A 12,743-nucleotide genomic window follows, 5' to 3' on the forward strand; every position below is an offset into this window, starting at 1 on the left:
CAATTGCTGGCCAAAGGGAATTCACTGCATTAACATCGATCAGGCTCATACAATAGCATCAATACCCAGTAGGGTCAATAATGAAAAACTTCAGCCATGGTTCAACTGGGCTTTCTAAAAAAGGGGTCTGCCCTGACCCTCATGCCTTTCTGTGCACTTCCAGAAAACAGAACCTGCTGACCAGCTCAAGTGGTTTGTAAAACATCTCACATTATGAATGAAGTCATTCAGACAAAGTTTCCAGTAGTGACTGTCAATTCTATACCAGCTCTGTTTCATTTGTGATTAAATTATACAGAGCGTGTAAAGTTTCAAAAGTTTGGTGGTGTAAGATTTTATTATGTTTTTTTAAAAGAAGTCTCTAATTCTCACGAAGGCTACATATATTTGATCAAAAATACAGTAAAAGTAATATTGTGAAATATTATTACAATTTAAAATAACTATTTTCTATTTTAACGCATTTTAAAATGTAATTTATTCCTGTGATAGCAAAGCTGAATTTTCAGCATCATTACTCCAGTCTTCAGTGTCACATGATCCTCCAGAAATCATTCTAATATGCTGATTTGCTGCTTAAGAAACATTTATTATCATTATCAGTGTTGATAATTAAACTTTGTGCTTAATATTTATTTTCAAGATTCTTTGATGAATAAAAAGTTTAAAAGAATATAATTTATTTTTGAATTTTATTACCTTTATAAATGTCTTTAAAATGTCTTTATAGTTTTAGAAATAGATTTAAAGATATATATCTTATAAACCCCACACTTTTGACCTGCATCACATAAAAATATAACAAATATATAATATTCTTCATAAACAGTCTGGAAGTTTGTGAAGGCAATGTCACAACAGCTTACTCAGTGAATACCTAGAAAAAGCAAACTGTTAGCAGTTTTTAGTTAGTTTCCCATTCATCTCAATAGCAGTTGTACGCTGCTGCTAACAGTGGAGGCTAACTCGAGCATGCTAACCAACAAAATCCTTGAGAGGTGACCTGAATTGCTCCCTGAAGGAAATATCAGGTATTCTGTAGCTATTCCTTTCTTTTTGTGCAATATTCATGTAATCCGATACATACATACTCAGAATTTGTGCTCTGCGTTTAACCCATTCAAAGTGCACACACACAGCAGTGAACACACACACACACCGTGAACACACACCTGGAGCAGTGGGCAGCCATTTATGCTGCGACGCCCAGGGAGCAGTTGGGGGTTTTTTGCCTTGCTCAAGGTCCACCTCAGTCGTGCTGTTGCCGGCCCGAGACTCGAACCCACAACCTTAGGGTTAGGAGTCAAACTATCAAACCACCACTCCACGACATATATCAGCTGGTACTGTCAGGTAAAGTAGGCTAATCGTATACCTCACTGCTTTTTGATATTTTTTAAACATTCAACCAGAGTCTCCTGTCTTGTCAACTCAGCTAATGCCAGTAGCTGTGCTTAAAAAGAGCCCCTGTGTCCTAACATACTTGCATTTCAATTAAAAGTGTGACTGATAGCCTGGGGAAGCTTTTAACCTAGCTGGCCCACTCTGAGATTGCCCATTTTTTAATATGTGACTGACAGTGATCCCAGCGGTGAACCTGACTTCACTTTAATACCTAAAAACCTGCAGATTCGCCCCTCAATCTGTCTCTCTCACTTCACCCTGTGCAGCTCAGCAGCACTGATTTGGCCTCCACTCACAGCTGGACCATCTGTGAATATTTCAGTCTGAAGCTAAAAATGATCTTAAAGAGACACTTCAACCAAAAACAAAATTCTGTCAGAGCCCTAGCTCTCAAATCTCATTCATATTTCTGAACATTTCTTCTACACTTTCTTCTTTCAGTAAGTGGGTTTGAGTGTGCTACATTTCTGATACTTCTCATGTCAATGATCATTTGAGATGGTCTGTTCTAGGGATGCTATGAAGGACAGACTACAGTCCTAACACTAGTAAATCTTTAGCATAGCTCAAAAAGAATATAAATTTTTCAGAATTAACATTATAATGCAATGTTGACTAAACTCACTTGTAGCAAATGGACTGATTTTTAGTGTTTTTTTGTGATTTATTTTTTATTTATTTAGACAAAATAGTATGTACTTTTATTATCAGCCATGACAATGGCGTATTTATTGGCATATAATATCAGCATATTGTAATATTAGTGCATCCTAGTCTGTTCCTCACACAAGCTATAGGTATTTGTATAGTTATATAGCAGTAATATAGCAGATGTATTGGCCAGTCCAATTAATCTCCCAATATTTAGCCTATTTTAGATTAGCAGCATCATTCTGTAACCAGGACGAATTAACAGACTGTTAAAGGACAACACACATTTTCTATTTTCAGCTGCTTCAGTATATGTTTTGGCAATTTCATTTAAGTTTAGCAAATACTAAGGCTGTATATATACCAAGACAGCTCACTCACATTACTATGAATGGGAGAAAGTGCTATGTACAATATGGCAGAAGTCGCGCCTCCTAAATAAAAGAGCCAAACTGGAATTTGTATTGCATCACTACCTAGGCTCTGTTTCCAATAAAAACAGACTGCATAATATGCGGCTTGGCAGGGGCGACCTGAAATACATGCTTTTTAATGCACATGAGAAACAACATTTATGAAACAGTTAATGTCAGATTTTGTTGGTGATTTGAAATATATTATTTCAGTATTTCCCCATTCAAGTAAACAGGAGTTGGTCTTTCATGCCTGAAATAGCTGCATGGAGGCATTGCAAATATGGCCACCAAGTGAAATTACCTCCCTTGAAAAGGATTTTGGTACCTCTTATTTGTAAATATTGCCACCCTGCTTTTTAGGTAATATCATGACCCACGATGCATTAAAAAACCCAACAGGCGACAGAATTTTTTATTTTAGGGTGAACTATGCAGACTACTGAAAAGAAGAAATGCCCAGTCTAAAAGCATGGCAGAACTACTTAGCATGTGGAAGTTGTCACCAAGGTTGATATCTGGACAGCGCAGCTCGGAGTGGTTTCTCTGTTCTGACAGCACTCTCAGACTGTGTTCTTTGAATCATTGTCAGTCATCGTGATAACGCTGAGACCCAAACACAGGGATACAAGGAGGAATTAGACATGTTGATAGATTTGTGACAGGATCCCGCACTCAAAGCACTAGCACAGTTAAGTGGAGGCCTAGGTGGGTGACATACATCTAAGATGGCAGGTAAATGTTGATGTCTCAGATTTACAGATCCCCTTGAATTTCTCTTCAGTTCTCACAGATGTGGGCGACCAAGATGGAAAAAGCAGAGACTGTTTACATAAAAACAGATGATGAACTAAAGTAGTCCTAACACTGCTCCTTCTATGATGCTGTCATGTCTATATCAAGCACAGCCAGTTTCTTCTGTCCATTTAAACGATGTCAACTTTGTTGAATTCAGCATAACATAAAAATCTCAATGAATAAGAGGGTAGAAGAAACTGCTAAAATAAGACCAAGAACAATTAACAAACAATAAATAAATACAAAAGAATCTTAGGAAAAAATAAAAATTGTCTTTATAATTCACAAACAGTACGCCAGGATTGCTGGTCCAAGTCAAAAGAGTCCTTATGAAATCTTCAGGTATGCCACAGGCCCCTACTCAATTCAATTCTATGGGATACTTCCACCCTTTTATAGTCTACTGGCCAAAAATAATCAATTGGATTGCTTAGAAAAGTTATAGCACACCTCTCCTCAACAAGCCACATGATTTGAAGTATCATTTAGGTGCCTTAGCAAGTCGTGGCCTAACTGTTAGAGTCAAACTTGTAACCCAAAGGTCACAGGTTCAAGTCTAGGCAGGGATTGTAGGTGCAAGTAAATGACTAGTGTTCTCTTCCACCATCAATACCACGACTGAGGTGAGTCCCTTGAGCTAGGCACCGAACCCCCTTGCTCCCTGGGCACCAGTACTACTCACTTAACTGCAGAGCACAAATTGTGAGTATGGGACATGATACTTGGCTACACATCACTTTCACTTAGCAAGCACCATTAAACAATATGAGTCCTCAAAGTGTCTATCTAACTGCAGCTCAAAACTGAACTGCCTTGCTGATGGAGTGAGATCTCTCTTGTTATTGCCCATTTAAATGTAAGGCCAACTAAGACAAGATGGTCCCCACAGGACCTCCACCCAGCCAGTTTCAGACGCTCAGCTGGTGGCTGCCTCTCATGTCCTCCTAACCCTCTTTCCAACTTCCAAAAGACCCGTCGGCCGGAACACACATCAAATTCAGTGCTGGCTATCATCAAACAAAGAGCACCTGAACAACAAGCTTGTGAGGTGAAGGTCAAAACTCTTCCAAAAGCCCTCTCATTTATCCTGAGTATTTTCAGGCCATCGACACTGAAAACTGACAATGACATAAATATTGAATGGACTGAAGTTGGTTTAATTTAGGAGAGAGAGCGAATAAGGTCCAGCAGAAGGGAATATCAAGCCTCATGCATCTTATCCACGGGGACACTGAAGCCACAAAGGTCAGACACGTTTGTTCTAAACAAACGGATCCTGTTCTGCAGTAAACAATCTTGAAGTGTCAATAGAACAGGAACCCTCCCTCGGGTGGCCTGGAAAACACTGCCATGATCTAATCTTGTTGAAAGCACTGGGAGAGGCTAACAGCATTCAGGACTAAACTGTACTTGCTTAACATGGAGGCCCTTTTACAGGCAGTTGAACGTCCTTATTGCATTATTACACACATTCTCTTCCTGCAATGTGGCTCTCGGCAGACCTTTTTACTAGGTCCCGAAAGCTGAGCAGATGGCCCTTGTCAGGCTCTTCTATCCATGTGTAATTGGCTCTCAACATTCATTAGCTGGTTGAAACATCACCAATCACCCATCGACTATTCAGATCAAACTTCTAACACAAATGGATTCCAAACGAAATTGGATCATTGCTACAATGAGACTTTTGGGGAATCATTTTTTATTTCTATTTGAGTTGAGATGATAAAAGAACACATTGTGATAGTGGCAGAGGCTAGAAAAATTGGAAATACAGCTGGACTACATTCACACAGTCAGTGTTGACTTGTATCTACTAACAGATATGAATTTCAATTTTTCCTATGCTGTAATTTTTTATTTTCCAATCGAGGATCCAAACAAAACGAGTTGATTCTCAAAATGCAGGTGTGTGTCCTAAAAACTGAAAAAATTGCACAGAAACTGCAATTATTAAAATTACAAATGACCTGCTTCATGCATCAGTCCATGGCTGCATCTCATTACTAGTTTTACTTGATCTTGGTGCTGCGTTCGACACTATAGATCATGACATACTCGTAGCTCTATTACAAAACTATAAAGGCATTTAAGGACAGGCTCTAAGATAGTTTAGATCCTACCTGTCTGACTGTTACCACTTTGTTTACTTAAACATGGAATCATCTCAATTAACACCAGTAAAGTTTGGAGTGCCACAAGGATCTGTTTTAGGCCCGCTGCTATTTTCAATATACATGTTGCCCCTTGGTAATATTATCAGAAAATTTGGGGTTAGTTTCCATTGTTATGCTGATGATACTCAACTATACATTTCAACAAGACCAGATGAAACTTCTAACTTATCTAAGCTAACAGAGTGTGTTAAATATGTAAAAGATTATATGGCCATTAATTTTCTCCTATTAAATTCGAAAAAGACTGAGATATTATATACTGGACCAAAAACAGTATACAGAATCTTTAAGATTACAATTACAATATTGGACAGCAACTTTTGAAAATAATTTTTCACATGGTACAAAAACCTTGAGATACAGGTAAGATACTTACCATGTTACCTGTATCTATAGCGCTCTCTTTCACCCTCAATACCCATGGCTGAAGTGCCCTTGAGCAAGGCACTGAACCCCCAGGTACTCCCCGGGCGCTGGCTATAGCTGCCCACTGCTCCGGGTGTGTGTTCTCGGTGTGTGTGCACTTGGATGGGTTAAATGCAGAGCACCAATTCTGAGTATGGGTTACCATACTTGGCAAATGTCACGACTTTCACTTTCATTTGATACAGAACAGCTAGTTCACACATTCATGACCTCAAGACAGGACTATTGTAATGCATGCACTGCTAGGTGGTTGTCCTGCATCTTCAATAAATAAGCTACAGGTAGTCCAAAATGCAGCTAACAGAGTCCTTACCAGGTCAAGAAAATATGTAAATGTAACACAGAAACTTTTCTGTGAAGCTGCTTTGCAATGATTTGTTTCATGAAAATCACTGTACAAATAAACGTGAATTGAACTGAAAAATCCTAATGAATCCTTATCCAGAAAACCAATCCACCAGGAGTCATGAGGCCTTTGAATATTGTTAAGAACATAAAAAATTTGATATACACAAATATAGTTTAAATATTCAAATAATGTTGTGGACATTGAATATTTAAAAGATTAAATAGGTCACACATCACCTCTGTATTTCAGAGCAAGTGTACAACACTGAGGTAAATTGCACTGGTTTCTACGAGACTAATGCAATTTCAGTGGGACTATTTACATTACACTTTTAAAAGATGAATTATTGTTTTTTTTAGTGACACTTAAATTGTTGTTTTATTCTGAAATCTATTCTGACTGAAATCAAACTTTTAAAGTGCATGTAAATGTACTTAATGAGACCACACAGAGGGCAAATGGAGACGTCTGCCTCTCACATTTTTCTCCTGAAGGAAAAGAGCAATCTCTAATGTGCATCCTCTAGTGTTTCAGAAAAGATCTAGGTGTTTCAAATTGTACTCAGAATTGCTACGATATCAAAGTCTGCAATTAAAGGTCAACATTTCAATAAGAAAACATATATCTCATAAAATTTTTCCAAAACCAAAAATATGCTATCTACATTGATTGTATATCTCTATACTCTTACTGACTGTCAACAATTGTCTTATTTGTCTCATATAGTTGATATTTCAATTGTAAATTACTAAAAACTAACTGTCCTGAAAAACCTCACAGCAATAAAATCTTACTCGTGGCTGATACACACAGCTTCACTCTTCTCTACAGTAGAGCATAGCAGTGCCTTATGTCGCCATTGATCATTTATATTTTTCCCCTCAAAATGAGGCTACTGTCTAAAACATGCCATTCCAAAGCTGCTAAAATGGAGCAAACACATAAATTATTCTTGCAAGAACAGGGTGATGACGTATATGAACTGATGCCATGTTCTTTAATGACTGAGGTTCTTCTATGCATTTCATAAACTACTGCTCTCCCTGAACACCCACACATACCCCCCCCCCCCCCACCCCAATTATTAAAGCACTGCTTCATGGAACACTTATGCTATTTATAGAGGCTTTAAACGGCCTACTCCTTCAGATGTGGTTATGTTCTGCCTTTCCACGGAACAGAGCGAGGTGTGAGACACCCCCTGCATCACAAATATATAAATGCAATCACAGTCTGCTTTGATTTCCAAGGGCATTTAGGCAGAAGGTAAGTGGTTGGAGATGTACAAGTGAAATCATCAGGGTTGTTTTGAAAGGTGTTAGGTGTACAAATAATGATAACTGCTGTTAAAGAGACTTTCTGTAAGTCTATAGTATCATATCACTCATCCCACATATCACTACTGTCTCTTTCTTCTAACATAATAATTTTAAACAAAAAAATCTATATTTTATATCAATTTACTTTTTTGTTAAACAGACATTCAATTGCAGTAATGACTGACCGAGTGTACATTAATGATTTCTTCAATCCTTCACTCTGAAATATTGTCAATCAACTAAAAATTCAAACACTTTTTGGATTTCACATTTCTTCTTCTGATTTCTCATCATGTATGCACTTCTTCCTCTGTCTATTCCTCTCTTTCTCTTCCTCAGCTCTATTCAGATGTAGAACATTCTGCCAGCTCTTCTTCAAACTTGTAATTTTGCAATTAATACTGAGGAGGCAAAAGAGGCTCTCCTAAGCAGCTGGCTCACCATCAAGCTGACAGCAAGAGGAAATCCTCTTTTATTATTTACTCACTGTTTTTCACATGATTAAGGAAGAACCAGATCACAGCTGTGCCTGTATTCCATAGGAATATGTAAACCTTCCTTAGATCTTAGTCTCTTTCTCCTCTTTAAATGCACACAAAAATTGCCAGTGAGTGGCCAGCTTGTTATTTGTGTCTCTTTGCTGCTTAATAGCTGATGGAGTCACTGTAACATTAAAAAGTCTTGAAGGCAAAATAATTTATTATTTCACTTGAAGTACACAATGACATTTTCATAGGTAAAATCCAGACATTAGAAACGAAATTACACCACACAGATTTATTTGGGGTGACCCAGGAACTGGAGATATTCAGTGTTGGGGGTGACGCAATAAAAGTAACGAGAGTTGCGTAATCAGATTTCTTATTTCAAGTAACTAAAGTAACTCATTACTGTTATTTTTATATTAAAATATCTGTTAATTTTTTTAATGAGTTATTCCCATTTTTTCACTGACACCTCTCCTGTCCCCATGTTGAGAGAAATTAGGAGTGAGGTGCAGAGGCACTTTCTTCAGCCTGAGGCTTATTAATTACACTTTAGGTATGAAAGGGCCAAGTAACATAAAAGTAACACAATGCATTTCTTTCCATAAAGAGTAACTACGTAATGCAATTTATACAAGCTAATCTGTTATTATTCATGCAGAAAATTTACATGCTACATGGATAATACTGAGCTAACAACGGTTCAAAATAAATAGTTACAAAAAATAAGTCGTCCAAAACTTCAGAAGTGTATTTTGGATGATTTTGGTCTTTTATGATTAGTCACAATGTTCTGGAATGTTCCAGAATGCACTAGAACATACGTCTTCAACCCTCTTCAAGGGGCCCCACTGTCCTGCAGAATTCAGATCCAAACCTAATCAAACACACCTGAACCAGCAAATCAAGGTCTTCAGGACCACTTGAAAAGTCACAGGCCAAGTAAACTTTGCAGGACTGTGGGGCTTCAGGAGCAGGGTTGAGGACCTATGAACTAGAATATTACAGAATATTTCGGAATGTTACAGAAACTTCTAGAATGTTCCCATCCTTGCAAAAGCAAAATATCTTTAAAAATTTGTACTGTAGAAAAACTTAAGTGCACTAAACCAATGTTTCATAATTAATGAAGTTCTAAAAATGCATTATTGTACCCAAAAAGTACAATAATAATTAGCACCACTGAATTACAGAAGAACCATTAAAAAAAATATGTTTAAGAATTTCATTGGATGAAAGGCATTTAATACCTACAGTAAATGAATAAATAAATAAATAAAATCCTCACTTTTATAAATAAATACTTTTCTTTTTAATAAAGAACTTTTCTACCATAACTTTACACAATTGCAGGGTAGTCGCATTTCATGCACTGCATTTAGAGAGCCACATCTGTGTAGGCTCATTCTGTACCATGAGCAAAAGTCTAGTTTTATTTAGGGCATTTTCAGACCCGTAGATCTTTTGCCTATGTTCCAAAAACAAGGCATTAAGTTACTATGTTGGTTCAGTTCTCTTTCACAAAAGAACATTTCAAAGTGTACCAAATATGTGTTTATGCAGGTCATGCCTTTCCCATTGTGAATTATGATGCCGCTTGGTCCGCACAAATGAACCATTCGGGCAATCTCTAAACGATTGTTTTGGTGCAAATCTAAGTGAAATTGTCATATTCACATATGCCAAAACAAATTGAACTAAGGGAGAATGTATAGTATAGTTCCTAGACTGTTCTACCAGAGCTTGACTCTTCTAGGCAAAATCTACAAGAGGCACAGACAGCTTTGCTCTCCAGCAGAAAACCTCAGGTTTCAGCATGTCTGAGCATGACCTTCCAGAAGAATTCCCTTTCTCCCTCAGCTCCTATGGGGTCCGGTATTCCAGATACAGTCAGGGCTGCTCTCGCAAATCAATGGAAGGTTTCAACAGGTTTAGAAAAGATTTAAGAGCGTGTCTGTAAGAAAAAGAACTAGGAACTGAGGGAGAGAGGAGAAAGATCGAGCAGTGGGTAAAGTCATCATACACTCAACTGTGCACCTGTAATTAGCGCTAGTGCTGAAGCCTGCGGTGGAAAAATGGAAAAGTGCAGCACCGCAGAGGGTGCCATTGACCTGCCGTGACCGGTAATTGCAGTCACCTTAAAGAACATCCAGAACATTTAGTGCGTAAGAGTAAAGCAGGAATTAAAATTACTTTTCCAAGGCAATTCAGACTCATACAGTGAAGAAAACAGCTATCCACAGGTCTACAGGTACAAATTGCAATGTTAGAAAATGTGCCAAAACTTCACACTTCCAAGTCATACTGCTTGTGCAAGAGTTTGAAAAAAGCTATCCAGATGGCCACTTTGCATTTTCACCATGATTTCATATGAGAAACGCCTAACTTGTTCGTACTCCAATGTGAAAGGCATCCCGCAGAAATTTGATAATTCTACTCATGAGACAAACGGGAGGCATGAACATCTGCAGTGAGGACATTATATGCTTCAAATCTGAACAATAAAGCATACAGAATCAGACTTCTGTTGTTAAAATGATTAGAAAATCTAATTCAAATGAGATATGTAGATATTGAAGATTGCCTAATAAGAATATCTGCAGGATCATCTATTTTACCAGTGTGCAAATTTCTAGGTTATTAAACGTCCTGTTAATTACTTTCCATTTTACTGTCAAGATGCTTTGTATAATACCGTAATATCTACTCTATTAAAATGAAATATACTTGAGTCACCACTTTGAGATTCTCAAGAACATCACACTGGTGGAAACCTCTGGAAAACTCAAGGCATCCTTCAGAATGGACCTTATAAGTTCATGCAAGACTCTAAACACTGTCAGCATGTCCTCCAGTAACACCATCATAACAAAAAACCTTTGAGACATGTCAAATATACAATACTGATAGTCCTTGAAAAGGATTTACTGTTGCTGCAAGACATTTACAAATACTACCACAGGCACTTAACACTTTCCGAGATCTTTCAAAATCTTTAATGAATAAATTCCTACCTTGACACTGAAATCCTTGTTTCCCAAAACCCCTGAAAGAAAAAAAACAAGGGTTCGTTGAAAAAATTGAAACCATAATTTTTAAACATTTAAACTTGAACTACATCACTTTGTGGTTTGGCTGTTGCCTCATGTAGTATGACTAATTTCTTATTTCTTGTACTGTCTTATACTCTTGTATAACTTGCAACTACAAACAAGTAATTTTTCATTCAATTTTTTACATTTAATTTTACTTTGTACTTTACAAAATTTACTTTGGGAAATCAATAAAGTAGTGGCTCGAAACCAAGTGAGCTCCTACCGAAAGCATTTTGGCCATTCTAGGCTTGTTTAGAGTCAGCCGTGTTTACATATGATGCCCATAAATGAGAGCTGTCTAGATAGACAGCACATTAGGTCTTGATACAGTGCATAGTGCTACACATGAGCTGCAACAGTAACAGGTTCATATCTATGGAAAGCCATTTTAACATGTATTCCTTAAATTAACTAGAATCTGTTTTAATTTTACTATGCCTATTTTTTATTTATTATTCATTTATTAGACAACAGTGTATTTTCCATTGCATTTTTACTAGAAATGTTTCAAAGTTAATTAATAAGACATTTAAATTAACAGCAAAGGAGCAGTTCTGGCAAGTCATTACATATAAGAATACATTTTAAGACAAATATACTAATGCCACATATATAGATACTAGCATCTCTCTATTAGTAAAAAGAAAACGTTATAGCAAAAGGGATATCAAGCACCAGATTTGTTACTAGTAACTAATGAATGAGTTCTAAAAGTATCTGCTGAATATGTACATGTATTTCAATAAATAGTTGCATGTGCACTTGACGGCTACTAGTTACTACTAGATTACTTCCTAGCAGTAAAAAAAAAAAAGAAAAGAAAAGAAAGAAAAAAAGAAAAAAAAAGAAAAGAAAAAAAGAAAAGAAAAGAATTAGCAACACAATAGTACTTCGTTTTAATGAATGAATGTTAAAGACGCTTGCCATACAATTCAGTAGGGAATGAACTTGGAGCGCACAAACTCCCTTACCAGATAAAGTCCGTGCAGTGGCTGCAGAAAGTAGGCTGCTTGAAGAAGCGAGCGATAAACTTGTGGTCCTTAACTTCGTGAACGTTCTTCTGTCTCAGGGCACCCTGTCGGGCAAAGCCCCTCATGGGTGCGCTCCCCTCCTCTCCATCGCTGTTCGATTGCTCTGCCATTCTCAACGCGGGGAAAGTTTGCGCGAGCCTGTACACTGGTGAGAGTTGTGCGGAATGCGAACATGTAATGCAAAGCTTCAGACTGTGACGAACTCTCAGGCGCGATGCTTTGCGTCCCTCCTTACGCACCGGTACACGCACACACACTCTGACGCGCTGTTACAAGACTCCTCCCTCCCTCCCACTCATTTACCTTTGGCAAGCGGAGCTAATTGATAGAGATTCTGTCAAACCTCTCTCACGTTTACATGAAAGAGCTCAACAGCATAATGAGAAGGAGACAATAGGAAACATTTATCAGTAGGTAATGAAACGCGAGGCTCATGAAAATGTATAGGCTACTACAAGAAAAGTGTCAATCATTTTGATACTGTATTACAATTAGAACACCTACTCTAAGTGATGAACCTTAAATGTGCACTCGGTTTTTTTTTTTCTAAATACTTTTTTCATACAATAATTAATAGCTATTGAGACAAATAATATTA

General features: G+C 37.4%; 1 protein-coding gene across 2 annotated transcripts in view; it reads right to left on the reverse strand.

Annotated features, from left to right (window-relative positions):
- Positions 1–12,406, reverse strand: part of prkcbb (protein kinase C, beta b) — a 113,130-nt gene extending 100,724 nt beyond the window's left edge. Inside the window, exons 1-2 of one of the 2 annotated variants that reach the window (XM_042722905.1) lie at positions 12,086–12,406; positions 11,034–11,065 (exon numbers count right to left, since the gene is read on the reverse strand). In XM_042722905.1, coding sequence (XP_042578839.1) covers positions 11,034–11,065; positions 12,086–12,255 — 202 coding nt within the window. In that variant the 5' untranslated portion in view covers positions 12,256–12,406. The remainder of the gene's footprint in view (positions 1–11,033; positions 11,066–12,085) is intronic. The other variant, XM_042722896.1, reaches the window with a different exon arrangement.
- Positions 12,407–12,743: the final 337 nt, after the last annotated feature.

This window comes from Cyprinus carpio, chromosome A3, assembly GCF_018340385.1.
Source record: "Cyprinus carpio isolate SPL01 chromosome A3, ASM1834038v1, whole genome shotgun sequence".
Lineage (NCBI taxonomy): Eukaryota > Metazoa > Chordata > Actinopteri > Cypriniformes > Cyprinidae > Cyprinus > Cyprinus carpio.